This window comes from Mytilus galloprovincialis, chromosome 13 (genome assembly GCF_965363235.1).
Source record: "Mytilus galloprovincialis chromosome 13, xbMytGall1.hap1.1, whole genome shotgun sequence".
Lineage (NCBI taxonomy): Eukaryota > Metazoa > Mollusca > Bivalvia > Mytilida > Mytilidae > Mytilus > Mytilus galloprovincialis.
The window spans coordinates 20,462,873-20,480,017 of record NC_134850.1 but is presented as its reverse complement, the minus strand read 5'-3'; the positions used below and the strand labels follow the sequence as shown (position 1 = coordinate 20,480,017).

Here is a 17,145-nt window from a genome sequence, read left to right as displayed (position 1 = left end):
TTCCTGTCTTACATATACATATTAATTGATGCTGGACGTAAAGTAGCCATCCATCATTATCATCTTAATCATATATCATTTTTTATCAAAAATACAGAAACAACAATAACACTCATGTTTGGTAATAAATAGTTTGGTAAAGAATAGTTTGGTAATGAATAGTTTGGGAATAAATAGTGATGAAATGTTAAATAGCGGGATATTTCTCTTTCTGGAAAAAGTGTTTTGAATAAACACGGTACGTTTACAGAGAGCAATAACTGTTATATATCAACTGCTTACAAAAGTTAAAGCTTTCGAAATATTAAGGATTTTGTAATCTATGAATAAATTATCTTGGTTATAATTGGCAAAACCTTTTTGACGATGGTGTCATCATAGCTCTTAAGTTGACCTTTAACTGTTCAGGTTAATTCGTCACAAATTAGCTGTTTAAAGACAAAACGTGTCTGACGTACAGTATTTCTAGTACTTATGCTGAGTTTATATGCTTCTCAGTAATACACATACTGCTAAACAACTGTCATAAAACTTCTCAAATGAATGATTTTCGTTAAGGTCTGGTAAAAACATAAATATATTCTTTTGTTTTTAACTTATGATATCTAAATGCTCTACAATTTATAATGAAATTACAAACATTCTTAACATGACAGTTGACACTCCATGAATTTGACAAAAATACCCACAAACCCATATATGAAATGACAAGCATTATCGAGTTATGTAATTGCTTGACTTTATTGATTTGCACCTACTAAAAGAATCTGAAAAGTCACACTGTCTTATAAAAGATAAAATACGATTTATTTGTATTTCAATCCTTTGAATACAACATAACAAGTAGTTTTAGATAAATATAACACGGGATATAGTATTAACCAGGAAGTCGGTAGTGAAATACAAGACTAATTTCTTTACCATTTGACTAACAACAGTGAAATTTAGAAGGTAATTGCATTGAACGAACTTGTTTTTTTTTCAGACTGTTTGAAGATACATGTTTAATTTAATGAAATATTGTGCCTTTCATTTTACTTTATTTGTCGATATCAAGATGAATTTACACATTTTTTTATTTCCTTATTTTCTCTTCTTCTAATTAACATTATGTAAACAAATTCCCTTTGGCATGGGATTGTGATTCTAAATACTAATTTTGTTTGCTACACATATATGTACGACGACTTAAGAAATAATTCATGGAAGCCATAGATTGTTGGAAATTTACACATGGCCTGGGCCTGGGCGTTAGCGAGGGATAAAATTAACGAATATTACGGCACAGGCCATGTGTAAATTTCCAACAATCTATGGCTTCCATGAATTATTTCGATTATAATAGGACAAATACGGTCATTAAAAGACTGAAGCGAGGGAGGGTATGCTGTATGTGTGGCTGTTCTTTTTTTACTCCCTGTTAGATAAAGCTTAAATATCTTTATAAATATGTAGCTTGCGTAGGTTATTTCGTGAATAACTGCTGGAAAAAAACTTTTTAATTCTTTAAATTCTCAAACCAAACATTTGCCATGTTTTTCTCGTAAGCTTCCGTCACAAATCAAAAGTTGACATTTTGTAACTAAGGAGCCGCCATGTTGACTTGCTGAAATAAGTAAATATGTGAATAATGCAATAGAATAGAAAATAAAACAAAACCTACCTCAAAATCCGGTGTTAATACAATATCGTACGAATTCCGATGGTTCACGTAACAGAAATCTTTCAACTTTAGCGGTTTCAATTGTATGACGTCATGTTTTGAAATGACTTAAATGCGCCATAAAGATTAATAGACTTTCGCGGAACTTTATTTTATTTTTATTTTGTTGATTTCCCCGAGCTCTTGTGCATTACTTCTTTTTATTATGCATACGAATAAAAATAAAAGTAATTTTGTCTTTTTTTAATTGCATTTTTTAAAACAATAAAGTCGGCAAAGGGTCTGCAAATAGGTTCCAATACATGAAGATTTACGTGGGAAGTATATTGAAACAGCCATTGTTATGTATATCTCTGAGTCTGCACTAAGTATATTTTATCAAGAAGTGTTGTTTACAAAGCTAAAGAAGCACGTCATATTAGAATGCAGATTAAAATGCATGATTTATTTACACATCTAGACCAATTGTTTTCTGTTATTTTACAATCAAAGATAGGTCTACCTCGATTAAGCCTTCTAGCAGGAATTGCAGGCATATACAATAAATACTCAGTCGCTACCTTGATATACCCTATCTTTTGTTAAATGTGTCGGGTAATTTATGACAAAAAGCGTTTGACGTCGTTAACTCTCGGTCGAGAACGATGTTCAGGTCTCCTGTTATGACATGGGAAATGGTGCCATAAGTGTAAATGTAGTCTGATGTTATTTATGTATTATTGCCATTTTATTTATTTTCTTTTGTTACATCTTCTGACATCGGACTCCGATTTCTCTTGAACTGAATTTTAATGTGCGTATTGTTATGCGTTTACTTTTCTACATTGGCTAGAGGTATAGGGGGAGGGTTGAGATCCTCATAAACCTGTTTAACCCCGTCACAACTTCGCGCCTGTCCCAAGTCAGGAGCATCTGGCCTTTGTTAGTCTTGTGTGAGTTTAATTTTAGTTTCTTGTGTTTAATTCGGAGTTGAGTATGACGTACATTATCACTGTACTAGTATACATATTTTTTAAGGGACCAACTGAAGGACGCCTACGGGTGCGGGAGTTTCTCGCTACATTGAAGACCCATTGGTGGCCTTCGGCTGTTGTCTGCTCTATGCTCGGGTTGTTGTCGCTTTGACATATTCCTCCCCCATTTCCTTCTCAATTTTATTAGTGCCATTATACTTGTACGTGAATATTTTCAATCTTATAATTAAAGAAATAACTTTTGATTCCATGCACATGAGACACATTTTTGTTCAGCTGCGAACAGTCACAGATAAGTATTTCCATCATCTAAAGAGATATTTAATATAATATCGCACATAACTATGCTAAGCAACACTCCTTATATAACTTACATATACTGCCATTGTTTTACTGTAATCATTAAATTTCTCTGTTATCAAATATTGATTCATTTCAATGACCTACTCTAGTAACTTGACAAAATGTAAATATTGAATATCTCACCAACACTTGAACTTGTCAACGATTAGATATACGTTCAAATTCAATAAATCTGTTCAATGTATAAAGACAACATTGAAAAATCATACAAAATGTTTAAAATCTTTTATCCCGGTAGAAATATGAGACTACAAAAGCATATCATGGCAACTTAAAGTGGTAGAATTTGTTCATACTTTGCCAAAACATAGTATCTATTGATATATGTTGAAAAATGTAATAAAAATGATAGGTCACCGTGCATTTTCTCAAGCTACAGGACGTGACAAAATGACACATTTTGTATGGATTATACAGGAAAAAACACCATTTTGTGATTAAAAACTAAACAAAATGATAGAATTGTTAAATACTTAAGAAAAGATAGCTTTCAGACAATGCTATGAGAATATCAAAAGAAAAGATAGGGTCACCGTACGTTTTTTTCGGCTAAAATACAAAATAGGAAAATTCCATGTAGAATCCTTCAGGAAATGCACTGTTTTAGAGTTACCTCCCCTTAAAATGCCAATTTAAAAAAAGATAAAAACAACCAAAAATAATCAACACTTGCAAAAAAATATTAATATGTATAAGTAATATTCTTATAAATTGGTTCTTTTAAATGAAAATAAACATTAAATATTTGCATTCCTGCATCACAGTTTGCTATCTGGACCTTGGTTTCTCTGTTTTTACAATCCAAGATGGAGTAAGATACCCATACCACCTTAAGTGTGTTCATGGACCGTCATGAGGTGTGAGAAAAAGGAATCGCAGACCACCGCTTCATATTTGTTTTTCCTACAACTGTCTGTTTCATTTATCTAGATTGCCATGCTACCCGTTATTTGCCTGCTATTAGTCTCTGATACAGTATTTGGCAATGTTCCAACATCAGAATTTTTTTCTTATGGACAAAGTGCAAAGGATACCATGCTTCATCCAAACGATGATGAGTCGTCATCGGTACAGAACATATCAGTGGTATTTGAATTCTTCTCTGAACATCGCAAGCAGCTCTTTGTAAGTGATTAATTTTATCTAAAGCTATTTATTAATAGTGGCAATAACTTTTAAATGCTCAATATCAAGATTAATTGACTGAGACATAAACTGTTATTTAGGAATCGATTTTAATACGTACATAAAGAGTAACTCTTTGTTTGAATGTTGTTGGGTTTTTTTTTTAAATACAAGCAAGTTAGAGAAATAAAGAATCGCCTCTTCTGGAGATAGCACATTCGCTACAAACAATGAAGTTTTAAAAGTGTATCCCTATATTAACATTAGATTTAGACCGTGGATTTTTAAATTTGTGATATCACCAACTTTGTACTGTTTGTTTGCCAAGAATTGATCAGAAATTAATTGAGTCCAGCAGTCAAACCATTACTTATATTTCTACTAAGATAATTTTGACAATAATTAACTAGCAGCAAAAAACATGAGAAATAGTGGATGTAGCAGTACAGTATACATGTCAAATATTTTTCTTTTAACTAACTAGATGAATAGGCAATTTTAAACTTAAAAGAATGTGGAGTCCTCTAGAAATCTTGTATTATGGTATACATATCAAACGAGATACATTGTACCATGATCTGATATATATAGCTATTTAAAAAAAAAATGGAAATGTCATAACACCATAAAATTAACATGACGCGATGTCCACCATGTCAACATTTAACAACTGGGTGTTAATATTGCATAACGGATAAATACGCGCTTTTGTCAACCAAGCTGGTGCTACTCGATACAATTCATGTAGTTCAACTGCTTTTTATTTAGCAAAACTTTTAGGAATTGTTGTCCTCAATGCTCTTGAACTTCATACTTTGTTTGGCCTATTCAATCAAAACAAAATATTCGAGCGTCACTGATGCATCTTTTGTAGACGAAACGCGCGTCTGGTGCAAATATATAACTCCTGTTATCTATGATGAGTTAATTTAGTCAAAATGGTTTCTGCTGTGCCTAGCTATAAAATATGTATAGATTTATAATCAAATTCGAGATATCAGATTTACCTTATCTGATCATCGTTTTATAGAAAATATAGTAAAATTTATGTATGTAAACTATTGTTGAAGTTGAATGGTAATGCAGAACTATTTGTAAAGTTGCTGCTAAATATAAGTTACAATTAAGAAGAACACTGTTCGAAGATAATCGAATAAAATTGAGAATGGAAATGGGGAATATGCCAAAGAGACAACAACCCGACCATTGAAAAAAAACAACAGCAGAAGGTCACCAACAGATCTTCAATGTAGCGAGAAATTCCCGCACCCGGAATATGTTTTGTTTTGTCTTTCAATGTAGGTGAATACAAATGGACTAATATCATTTAGGAATTCTATTAGAACATATACACCTGAACCGTTTCCTAAAATTGGAGTGCGAATAGTACTTGCTCCTTTCTGGGCTGATATAGACACTAGATTGTGTGGTTCAACATGCAGTATATGGTATAGAGAATCTACGGAATTGGTTGATCTAAGCAAAGCAACTATAGAAATCCGTACATATTTTCCTGTTATGAAGCATTTTAACGCAAAATGGACGTATATTGTAACTTGGTATAATGTGCCATTTTACAGAGCACATGGTTCTGAATTCAATAAGGTATGAGTTATATTACTGATATAAATGAACTAGTTTAGCAAAATACGGTATGCAAATACTGTTTATATACAAATTAAACTTTAAGAATCGTTAACACACAACACTTGATAATTCTGTACCACTAGGGGAACCAGTAGTTTTATTAATTTTAAGCAACAATAAAGTAAAAAGAAACTCAGTATGGCTATTTATCGACAATTGTTTTTTTTTTTATCTCGGATCTCAAATGGGCCTTTGCACGTTTTCTATGTTGCAAATAAACTTAAAGTTATTGTTGTCCATTCGTTCGATGTGTTTTATCATGGATTTTGCCTTTTGATTAGGGATTTTCCGTTTTAAATTTTCCCCAGAGTTCAGTATTTTTGTGATATTACTTTTCATCACACATTTTAAGAAAAAATCGGAATAGGTAGATTATAGACGGTATTAAGCATTTTTTCTGTTTTAACTCAATAACGCATCAACTTTAAGTTTGCTGCCACTTTTTCAGTTCATGAATAGAGATTTTATAAAATTCATATCAAAGTTCAAATTGTTCACTCTTTATATCATTATAGTATTGTCCTAAACATAGTCGCATTTTCTTATCTAGTATGAAATTTGTATATTCCTTTTTATTTTCAAAGAATTTGACTTTATGTAAGAAATAAAATACGTATTTCAGTTATTTGAACATTTAAGAAAATAAGAAAAATAAATCAAATATAGTATAGTACATGTAGTAGTAGAAGTTGTGACAAAAACTATCTGCTTTTTTGTACTTAAAGTGAAAATTACAGGAATTTGAATGTTCTAAACATATTTGCAGTAAGCAACTTATCTTTAAATAAGAGGAATCCTTTAATTTGTATTGAAATATAATATCTTCGACGTTTCCGCCAATCACTTAGACCCGTAGTGTTGCACAAGATTTTTAGGAGTACATTTCCTTTCGGATTTATTATTTTTGCAAGACAAGACATCTGCGTCAATAATTATTCAGTCAATAGCCCGTGGTGTTCCAAAATCTCCTCTCCCAATATTTATAAGTTCGTTGAATAGTAGGTGAATCGTGTTCGTTTGTTGTTGTTTTTTTTTAAATCTTCATTTTTCTTTTCCAGAGAAATACGTTTCAGGCCATTTTAATTACAGACAGTAAAAGTGCTTTTGTTATTTACAACTATAATAAGATAGAGTGGATCGCTTCTAAGAAAATTCCGGCTCAGGTAAATACATAACACATTGTGAGTATTTCAAATCGATTATAAAATATTGCCGTCTTACAATATTTACATATGTTATCCTTTTAAGATTGAAACGAAATTAAACTGTAAATTGAATAATTTATCTAGAAGATCTACTTGATACCAAAATTCTTGTCTATTTTAAAAGAAAAATAATGAATAAGGAACAGCATTCTAGAAGGTATTAATTATCTCTGTTGACGTTTAATTCTACAACTCAAGGTAAATGCAGGTGGAAAAATCTTATTTTTTTATTTAGAAAATCTTCAAAAATCACAAAACAAATATTTTCTCTGATTGTATATTAGTTTTCTCTTGAAAGGTTGGATTCAATATGGGGGACGATATCCACTTCTATTCTGTAGAAGGTTCTAGAACATCACAAATTATCAATTTACCTAATCTTTCAAACGTTGGATATCCAGGAAAGTTTGTCTTTAGGGTAGATTTGAGAGACATAAGACCTGCACCAACACCTGGAGGTATAGTACATTTTTATACAAAAATTTACAGCACCATAAAGTCTATAAAAACTCCCAAAAGAAAAGAAGCTTATAATATATTGATCTTCCGTAGCCATGAGTTATATATTCAATTCGTGAAAGTCATCAATACAATTCTGGATATGAACCGTACTACATGTAAATTAATGCAGTTGTTAGAACTAATATTCAGAATAAACTATCTTTAGGAAAGGTATATCTGTTCAAATATAGTGTATTTGTAACTACTCCTTTCAATGATAAAATAATCCTTGCGCTCGAATCAAAACTGTTGGTCGCTAAATGATAATAAGTTTGAGAGAATTCAAACGCTAAAATTTCGAAGACTGACGACCGTGTTTTTTTATTTTTAGTAGTTTTAAATTAGCTAGTGTCTCTGTTAAGATAGTAATCTGATGTTGTTGTCTAATGGACATTCAGAGTTGATTAATCATATTATAGATTGGTTTCCATATCTTTATTCAAAATTGCATTGCACGATTTCGGCAGCTTTGGTTATGTTAGTACCTGTTTAGGTATCAGAATTTCGTAATTTTTTTGTACTGGTTTGTGTTTTAAATTTGAATAAGAAAAATAGATAGAAGTTTTTATTTTAAAATATGTATCCTACATGTTTATTTTAGATCCTGGTCAATGTTTCCTAAAGGCCGCAGATATTGTGTTCGTTGTAGATATGTCTATCAGTATAGACATAAATGCTCTGAAAAACTTATTGTCAGATGTAATATCAGAGTTGCCAATTAATGATATGGAATGTCAGATTGCTGTTCAATCTTTTTCGACATCGGCAAAAACAGAATTGCGATTTAGAGACCAGAAAACGAAAACTGAAATCCTCGCACATATTGACAAAATGAATATAGCTAATGGTGTTTCAAATCTAGAAGATGCATTGAGTTCTACCACGTAGGTTTGTATTAATATACAGTTATTTTTTTCTAATATAAAACTCGAGGCTCGCGGATCGTTTATAATGTGAAGGTTTACTTGTCGTCGAGAGTTAATCAATATCGTATTGTACAAGTTTTCGAGATGAAATCTGTTTCTCTAATGATATTTAGCCGATATGCAGACAATCTTAATCCTTCGTTTTGAATTAACTGCAAGTGATGTGTTCTTTCTATGTGACGTCATCAGACATTGTCGCTTTTTTCATGATGACACAATAGGAATTTCAGAGGAAAACAAGAAAATTTGATGTCACTATCGAAATAATGACCAATAAAGAACTGACATCAAACCAACCGCACGTTTTTTAGACAACAATTATCAACCGGTCTGGAAAGGCATAAATTCAGTTTTCTAATTCAGAATTAGAAATAGAACAATACACATAATATGTTTGGTATTTATGTTTTATTGTTGTTGTTATATAAATATGTGTAATGCGCAAAGTGTAATATCTTTGCCCCTTTTTAATTTGTGAAGCACTTTATTTCTGATGTTTTTATAAAAAAGGATATTGAAAGTTTACTTCACTGAGGTTTTTCTTTAGAACTGGTTAAAGCTAATTTTAAATGCATTTGATCTCCACTGTTAGTTTATCTAAAATTTACTTTAAAGCTCACTATGATGTTCTTTATAAATTTAAGGTGCATACATGTGAGTGGTGGATACATTTCTTTAAAAAAGTCTTACAATTATCGTATCAACAATGTTGTGAAAATAAAATGTATGAATACAAGACAAAATAAAAACCTCGACTTGATATTTTTACTGTAAACGACTTTACCATACATATGTCTTATGTGACATTCCTTTTGAGTAAACTAATTTTGTAATCGTATATTAAACGAGTATGTGTACAATTTGGGCTTCAAATAAAACGAAGAAAGAAAAAATTCCAGTATTGGGTTTATTTAAAGACAGATTAATTCATTTGTCATTTTATATAAAATATATATACAAAACTTTTGAAATGAAAATATATGATTAAACTGGAATGTATCATTTAAGTGAACAATTTTTGTTTTTTCAATTCATATTAAATTTGATATAATAACAATGAATAATGTCAGGTTCTATTTTGATTTTTAACCTGAGAAGCTTGGTATCAATGTATCTGTCTAATTTTACATCGTGGTAACGCAGGTTATTCATTTATTTACATGGTTGTCTGTGTTGAAGAATGTTCGCTACTCTGTTTAAGGAAGCTGGGGCGACTTAAATAAATTCTATAGATGGAATGAAGTTTTCGTCATGCTTTTTCAAATAAATAACAAAAAGTATAGCTCTGATAACATGCTTTCAGATCAGAAAAAGAAAATGAGATCACCGAACTTGTTTTCTTGCTATATATTAGAATAAGTAAATTCACAACACTTTCTATTATAAAATAAATTTATCTGAGTTTTTTTTCCCTTCTATGAGTTATTTCCCCCTATTTATTATCTACCACAACATCCAAAGATGAAGGAAGACACCCGAGCCACCGTAAAAAGCAAGCCTTTTTAAAAGTAAAATCACATAAATACTGAACTTAGAGGAAAATCAATTCGGAAAGTCCATAATCACATGGCAAAATCAAATAACAAAACGCATCAAAAACGAATGGACAAGAGCTGTCATATTCCTGTCATATTATCATTATTCAAAAGACTGTTATAAAATAATAGTATATAATAAAGGATCTAAAAAAAACGCAGAAAAAAATGATGGTTAGTGTGCTTGTTTATGAGATATATGCCGCTGTAAATTTGGCGGGAAATGGTTCTCTTTAGTTTTTTTTTTATACTTTATCATTTTCCGATTTTTATTTGAAAAAAAAGACTATATGAAAAAAATAAGAACAAGGATTTTATAAGATTTTCAAATAAGACTTTAAAACTATACGTAATAAAATTATGAAAAAAGGGGTTAGTGGACAAAACAATTTAATTAGAAAAACATGGATAAAACCGGAGGATTTCCAAAATCATGCAAAAAATCTAATACAGGAGGGGCGAACATATCTAACTGAATAAAGATCAGCTAACACCCAAAGGAATTTATTCTTAGGAAGTATTTTATTTTTTTTATTTTTAGACAAATGTTTTCATATGTCGAACATGACGACGGTCCTAGATCATATGCAAAACGATTCGTTATTATATTCACTGATGGGTTGATGGTTGCTAGTAGTGAACTAAAAACTCAAGCAGACCATTTATTAAGTTTTCCAAACATGATTGTTGCCACTGTTGGAATTGGTTCTTCTGTGAAACATGATCATCTTGAACTGATTTCTACGGACTTGAACGCAATTCTTCGACCATCAGCAAATAGTATTTGGACGTATCTTCAATCATCCTTAGCTGTTCCTGGATGTCTTGGTTAGTTTTACATTTTTGTGTGTGTTAATTAACTCTCGGTTCGTCTGAAATACATGAGCATATATATATTATAATTTCACAAGTTCATTCTTTTTCTAAGACTGTTTACGACAACTTTATTCTAAATTAGTGTTATGTGTACTGAATGGTATTTTTGTCACGGATAACACACTTTATTTATTAGTTTATATCCAGTGAATAAGAGTTTTCTCAACTGATAATTTTTGTGTTAGTCGTTTATTTGTTTCAAATCAATCAGACGATTAGTCATTTTCTTTTAATTTTACAAATTGTTTTTATTTTTTATTCTAAGAATACTGCCCAAGAATATGAAAAGCTTAACCACTCAAACACAAGTTTAACAGCGCAAAACAAGAGCCTGTTAATCAGTGCACGTGGTTTGTTTTCGTTTATTGTATTACACATGAAACTCATCGTTATCTTTCTCATTTTGATTGTTTAACTTTTTCTTTCGGTGCCTTTTGAAGCTACCTATGGGGAATTTGTTTTGATATTTTAATATGTTTGTCTTAAGTGATTTTTAAGACAGTTAAGAATCATGATCAGGACTGTATAAATAAATGTGTTGATTTTCAGAAGGATTCTGACCATTCTTTCATCATTTTGCATTTTACGCTTCAAAATTTATCGTGTCATGTTCAAGGTAATTATATACTTAAAATGACAAAATAGCATACATTATTATTATACAACAAAATGTTTTCTTTCATAAACTTCTACAGAAAAAATCTAAGCTGTTACTTTGCGCATTGTTGTTTCGACCTGTCTGTTCGGGGTTTTGTTTGTGCGTTCATAGAAATTCACAGTGTGTGTATTATATGAATTTTCAATGTTTTCTAAGTAAATACGCAATTCATTTCTCAACAAGCCACTATTTATTCCTGTTTGTTTTTTGTATAGTAACATCGTGCTAGATTAGTGTTAAAGGGTCGATTAATATTGTACGACTCGTTTTGTCCTAATTTGATATTCAACAAAAACAATTTTATTTCTATTTCAAGCCTGTAAAGTGGATTTTGGTGGTGAGATACGCATCCTGCTTGAAAATTCAGGATCCATATCACAAGAACTTTTCAAAAAAGGAAGGCAATTTATATATACATTAATCGAAGAGCTGTCATCATTCAATTTAATGAATGTTCATTCGTCAGTGGATATATTCAGTGACGAGGTAACAGAGGCAATTCCGTTACAAAATATTTCTGGACTGGACTATAAACTTGGCGGACTTTCCATTGTCGAATATACTGGAAATGATGTCAACCAATCATTGCTGGTACAGCACATCAAAGATATTGGGATGACGTCATCCTCCACAAGTTTTATAATATTTATATCAAATGGCTTCTTTCTTGATTCTCATCTAATAGAGAAACTAAAACACTCAGCAAATGAGCAATCGATTATAGTATCAGTAGGTCTTAGTGTAGATGCTAACTGGGACTATGTAGAAGATCTGGCATCATATGGCTATTTTGTATTCTCTAGCGAAGATGCAATTCTTTTGGCACGTCATTTGAAAAAAGAAATGAAAACCATGACATGCACATAGATCGCATTTGTCTAAATCATTTAATAGATTCAACTATTTTGTTCCAAACTATCTCGAAGCTTCCCATTAACAAACACAGACATTTTCATATTCAAATATTTATATTCATTGTGTAATGAATGTTAATTTCAGAAGGACGGTAAATTGCTGTTAGCTAATCATAATAACTGTATCATAATGAAACATAATAGATAATACAATCAACCTTGTTTTATTTAGTATATTGGTGCCGATAGCTATAAAATGCAATCAGCTAATTATCGATGTTCTATCCAAATCGTAACGATTTCAAAGTAACCTCCCAGTATAGTCTGATCAGAGAAAAAGTCAAAGAAACCTGAAAAAGTCAACATGATGAGCAATGTCGAACCGTTATATTTCTGTCGCTGTATGCTCTCTCAACAATAAATTTTAATCGCCAAAGTTTCTATCTTTATTACCACACCAAAATTGTGGACACCGAAGTAGCGGAATGAATGCTTGCAGATCTTTGTGATCTCGAAAACAGAGGGGTCTGTAATGCCTTTCGTTAGGTCCATGAAACTAATATTGTAGGTACGTTCTTTTTTTTTGGAAACTTTCGGATAATGGTACGCATTCTTTTGTTGTTAAGACCAAGTCATTTGACCACCACGTAATGGAATTCGGTACATGTCTTAATCAGCTAAACTCATTATTTTTTAGGAAGCTGAAAAATGGAAATAACATGATATTCCTTTAAAATATTTTAAAATCTTGATTAAGGTGGTGCCCAACATCTTGACTAAAATTGATTTGGCTCGTTCAATTTTCATAAAATTTTGACAAAATATTAACTTTGACCCTTTGAAAAAAATGTAAAAATTTCGAAACAAAAAAACCAATCACTTTCTCAGAAAAAAAATGGTTGGATATATAGCATTTTGACAAACACTAGTTTTGAACAATCCAAAGAGGCAATACAATCAGCCATACAAGCAGCACGTCCTGATACTCCGTACCAGCAAGACCAACGCAGTCGGAGTAAAATGAAGGCAAAAAGACCGACAGACACCAGTCTATAGAATAGGTAGCTACAGTCCGCGATATCCAGACAGGATAGTCGGACTCTAAACACCCATACATCATCACTAGTTTTGACCATTGAGACGCTTAATATGTCCTTAACAATACAAAGTTATTAAAATGTTCAGCTGATGTACAGAGTTATCTCCCTGTAGTGTTAGATACCACCTTAATAACCTGCTGCGGATAATTACAAGTAAAACATTATGATTGCTTGAATTAAAAGCAAACAAATAAGGTCAAAACAGAAAACAACTACAGGTATCATAATACAATAAGAAATAATTACTTATCTGGAGCACATTTTGCTTTAGATAATGGTAGAGTTATATGGTGATCATCATTGTTTTGCCTTTTGTTCCCTTTTCTTTCAGTCATTGTATTTCTTGTCCTTTTCTTCAAATAAAACCTTTAATTTATCCTTTGGTATCTTTTTGTTAACTCATATAGATCATAAGGAGGAGGACGGGATAGGAACCAGAGGTGTCCAAATAGTTTACCTAGCCTACAATTACCAACAGCTCTAGGTTATGAATTAGAACCTCCATTTGTAGCAAAATACGTGCGACGAATCCGATAGATGCTAGTGGTGTTTTGATACTTGTGGGGCTATTTGCATTGATATTGCAAAATATTGAATTGATCAAGTCTTGCATTTTACCAATTTTTATACCTGATAAAAATAACTAAACAATTTATTTTATAATTAAAAATGGAAATAGGGAATGTTTCAAAGAGACAACAACCCGATAAAAAAAGAAGAAAACCGCACAAGGTCATCAATGAGTCTTTAACACAGTATGAAAATCCCGCACCCGGGGATGGGCTTTCATATATTTATATTTATTTACTTTTTTGTATCAAAACATGCATTGTGTATTATAAGTTTATCATTGTTGTTACCCATGTAAAACTTTTGTACAAGGTCCCTTCTCTCAAATAAATAACCCTACTTTTGAGACGATTTCCTTGCTAAATAAAAATGGAGTGTATGCGATTAGATAAGCGGTGTTTTGATTTGCTATGATACTAAACAAATTTACGAAATTTGAATACCAGTTATCTCCAATTGCCATTAGTTTTCAGTGTGTTTGAATAATCCAAAATGTTCTTACACCGTCTTGAACATGTTGCATAGAAAGAAACAATTAACGTAATCCTGAAAAATTTCTGTGTGAAACTCAGAACCCATGAAGTAGACTGCCCCATAAAGGTAGCCTTTTCCAACAGTAGTATCCATGGCCCACTTGTCATATATTTCCTGGAAATTAAAACGAGTGAAAATTAATGTATGTTCATTATCGTCTTCCATGCATACCGATATAATTTGGAAGTAAAAGTGGTTTTTTTTTTGTTAAAGTGTTCCCCTGAAAACACGCAACATATTTCTTAAATTTCGAGGGTTTTAGTTTGTCACTATCTGAATACTTCGGTGTTGACATGAATATAAATAATGTGGTAATTCTTATAAATTTCCTGTTTACAAAACTTTATCGAAAAACTAAGGAAATTCTTCATTGTTCTTATCCCAGGCATAGATTACCTTAGCCGTATTTGGCACAATTTTTTGGAATTTTGGATCCTCAATGCTCTTCAACTTTGTACTTATTTGCCTTTATCAATATTTTGATATGAGCGTCACTGATGAGTCTTATGTAGACGAAACGCTCGTCTTACTATTATCCTGGTACATTTGATAACTATCTGACATTGTGTATGCCTAACATTTGCAAAACGACCTAATATAATTATGAAAATGATTGAAAATTCAACATATGTTGCCTCTGATGATCCAAAACAAGTGTTGCACATTGTTATTCTAAACTGTTTCCCAAAATTATCGCCCTGAAGATCATAAAAAAAACAATTATAATCAAATATGTCAATAAAGGTTTCGAATTTTGTAAATATTGTCGTTATTCTAATGATTATTCCGTTACAGAACAAATTCCCGACTATTTGGATAATATTGAGCTCCCTCTTTTTTTTATATTCAAATAAATTAACCCGGAAAATTCCGAAATATGTATTTAATTCTAGAGAAGTATGTAAAGATGATAGCATCAATGATATTACAGGTACGTCATGAAATTCCATTAATTTCAAATACATGTATGACCCTAGTTTCATGTTAATCAAACAAATCATTCTCCAGTAAAGGACATTATTATCGTCCGCAGTCAATTATCAATTGGAATGCGTATCGTAACATCATCCACGACTTACTCCGTACTCGCTGCAACAAATGGATAAAAAGAATAAAAGGCGAGAAAAAATTCTTATGATTCATTTTTTTAAATTTAGTAATGACTTTCAATATTTGAAACAAACATTTAAATTGTTTTTACTCCTAATAACAATCATAATAGACTTAGGTCTATTTTTCATATCAAAAATAAGCTAAAAGATCTCGCCAAGGAGTTTGTTATTGTACCGGCTGTTAAGGCAGCCAATAACGCAAAAGGAAATCGTGAATTTACGTTTATTTCAACGGACTCCATTCTCGGAAAATGACATATGTGACAAACATAAACTTTTAACTACCTCTACAAATGCAGCATGATATAACATGAAAATCCAACTATTAACTGGCTTCCATAGCTATAGATTTACTTCGTCTTGAAGCCATTCTTTCTCCACTAAACTGTCTATTCTACCTACTAGTACTCTTGATACAATAAAAAAAAATCTAGTAACACATTCTTCAAAAAAGGCCTTAGAGATTACTGAAATTAATACAAAAGGCGTGTCAAAAATCATGCTCATATTGGTGATTTCTAGGTTTTGATTTTTCTACCACTTTGTTTGCTATGAAGATTTCGTTTATAGTCAAGTTATCATAATTGCAATTTGGACTAACTGTGCACCGCTTATTGTGGGCCTGTTTCTGTGTTGTTACGAGTTACAAATTATGACTAAAATCATCAAAGCCCATCGAAACAACCTCCGATACAAAATTTAATAACACTTTTAAATATTTGGAGGATATGTTGACTCTCAATGATAATAACTTCAGTATGTACACTTAACAGAATTATCCTCCTGAACTGATTTTAAATAACGCTAATACTAACAATGATCACAACCCTTTCCTTGATCGCGATATCAATACCTTTATACACAATTTTCGACAAAAGACACGGTTTTTCATATCCTATAATTGTTAATTATCCATTTTTGATGCTGACGTTCCCTTGTCATCATTTATTCTAATATGACGTGCTTCTTTTGCTTTGTGAATAAACCCATGCTCTAAATCCAATAACCCCCCTTTTTAATCTTGATTGGTACATGAATTATACGAACATAGCAAAACAAAATATAAAAACCAGTGCAGGAAAATTAATTGACTTAATAATAAAAAAAAACGGGTGAAATAGGTAATAAAGCAAACAAATATCACATTAGATTTACTTCGCCCCATCAAAAAGTTCCCGCTAAATGAGCTTATGACTAAACTGCATATATGGAAGTCTAGTACTATGTTGGTGTAAAAAATAATGAAAATAATGGTTTTGGTATCTTCTTCCTTTTTTTTTTAAATAAGGTAAAAATTGCAAAAAATTAGAAATTTGTAAAAAATTGAGAAACTTAAAGAATTTAAACCTGATGATAAGAATTTCACCGCTAATACTCAAGATCGTTTGCAGTCATTCAGACATAAACATTGAAGTATATTAATAAATTCAGTTTAATGTTTTGAAAATTAATACTTAACGTTATCGGATGTATACCACTAATTGACATCCTCATCTTTCCCT

General features: G+C 31.3%; 1 protein-coding gene across 2 annotated transcripts; it reads left to right on the top strand.

Moving 5' to 3' along the window:
- Positions 1-836: 836 nt before the first annotated feature.
- LOC143056725 (sushi, nidogen and EGF-like domain-containing protein 1) lies at positions 837-12,544 on the top strand. Of its 2 annotated transcripts, XM_076229878.1 has the most exons (8): positions 837-951; positions 3,931-4,125; positions 5,428-5,730; positions 6,831-6,935; positions 7,276-7,435; positions 8,080-8,362; positions 10,481-10,767; positions 11,790-12,544. In XM_076229878.1, the coding sequence occupies exons 2-8, from the start codon at positions 3,937-3,939 to the stop codon at positions 12,338-12,340; spliced, it is 1,878 nt and encodes a 625-aa protein (XP_076085993.1). In that variant the 5' UTR covers positions 837-951; positions 3,931-3,936; the 3' UTR covers positions 12,341-12,544. The 2 variants fall into 2 exon arrangements, with proteins under 2 accessions (XP_076085993.1, XP_076085994.1); XM_076229879.1 differs by lacking the exon at positions 11,790-12,544 and having other exon boundaries at positions 8,080-8,366; positions 10,481-10,611.
- The last annotated feature ends 4,601 nt before the right edge of the window (positions 12,545-17,145 follow it).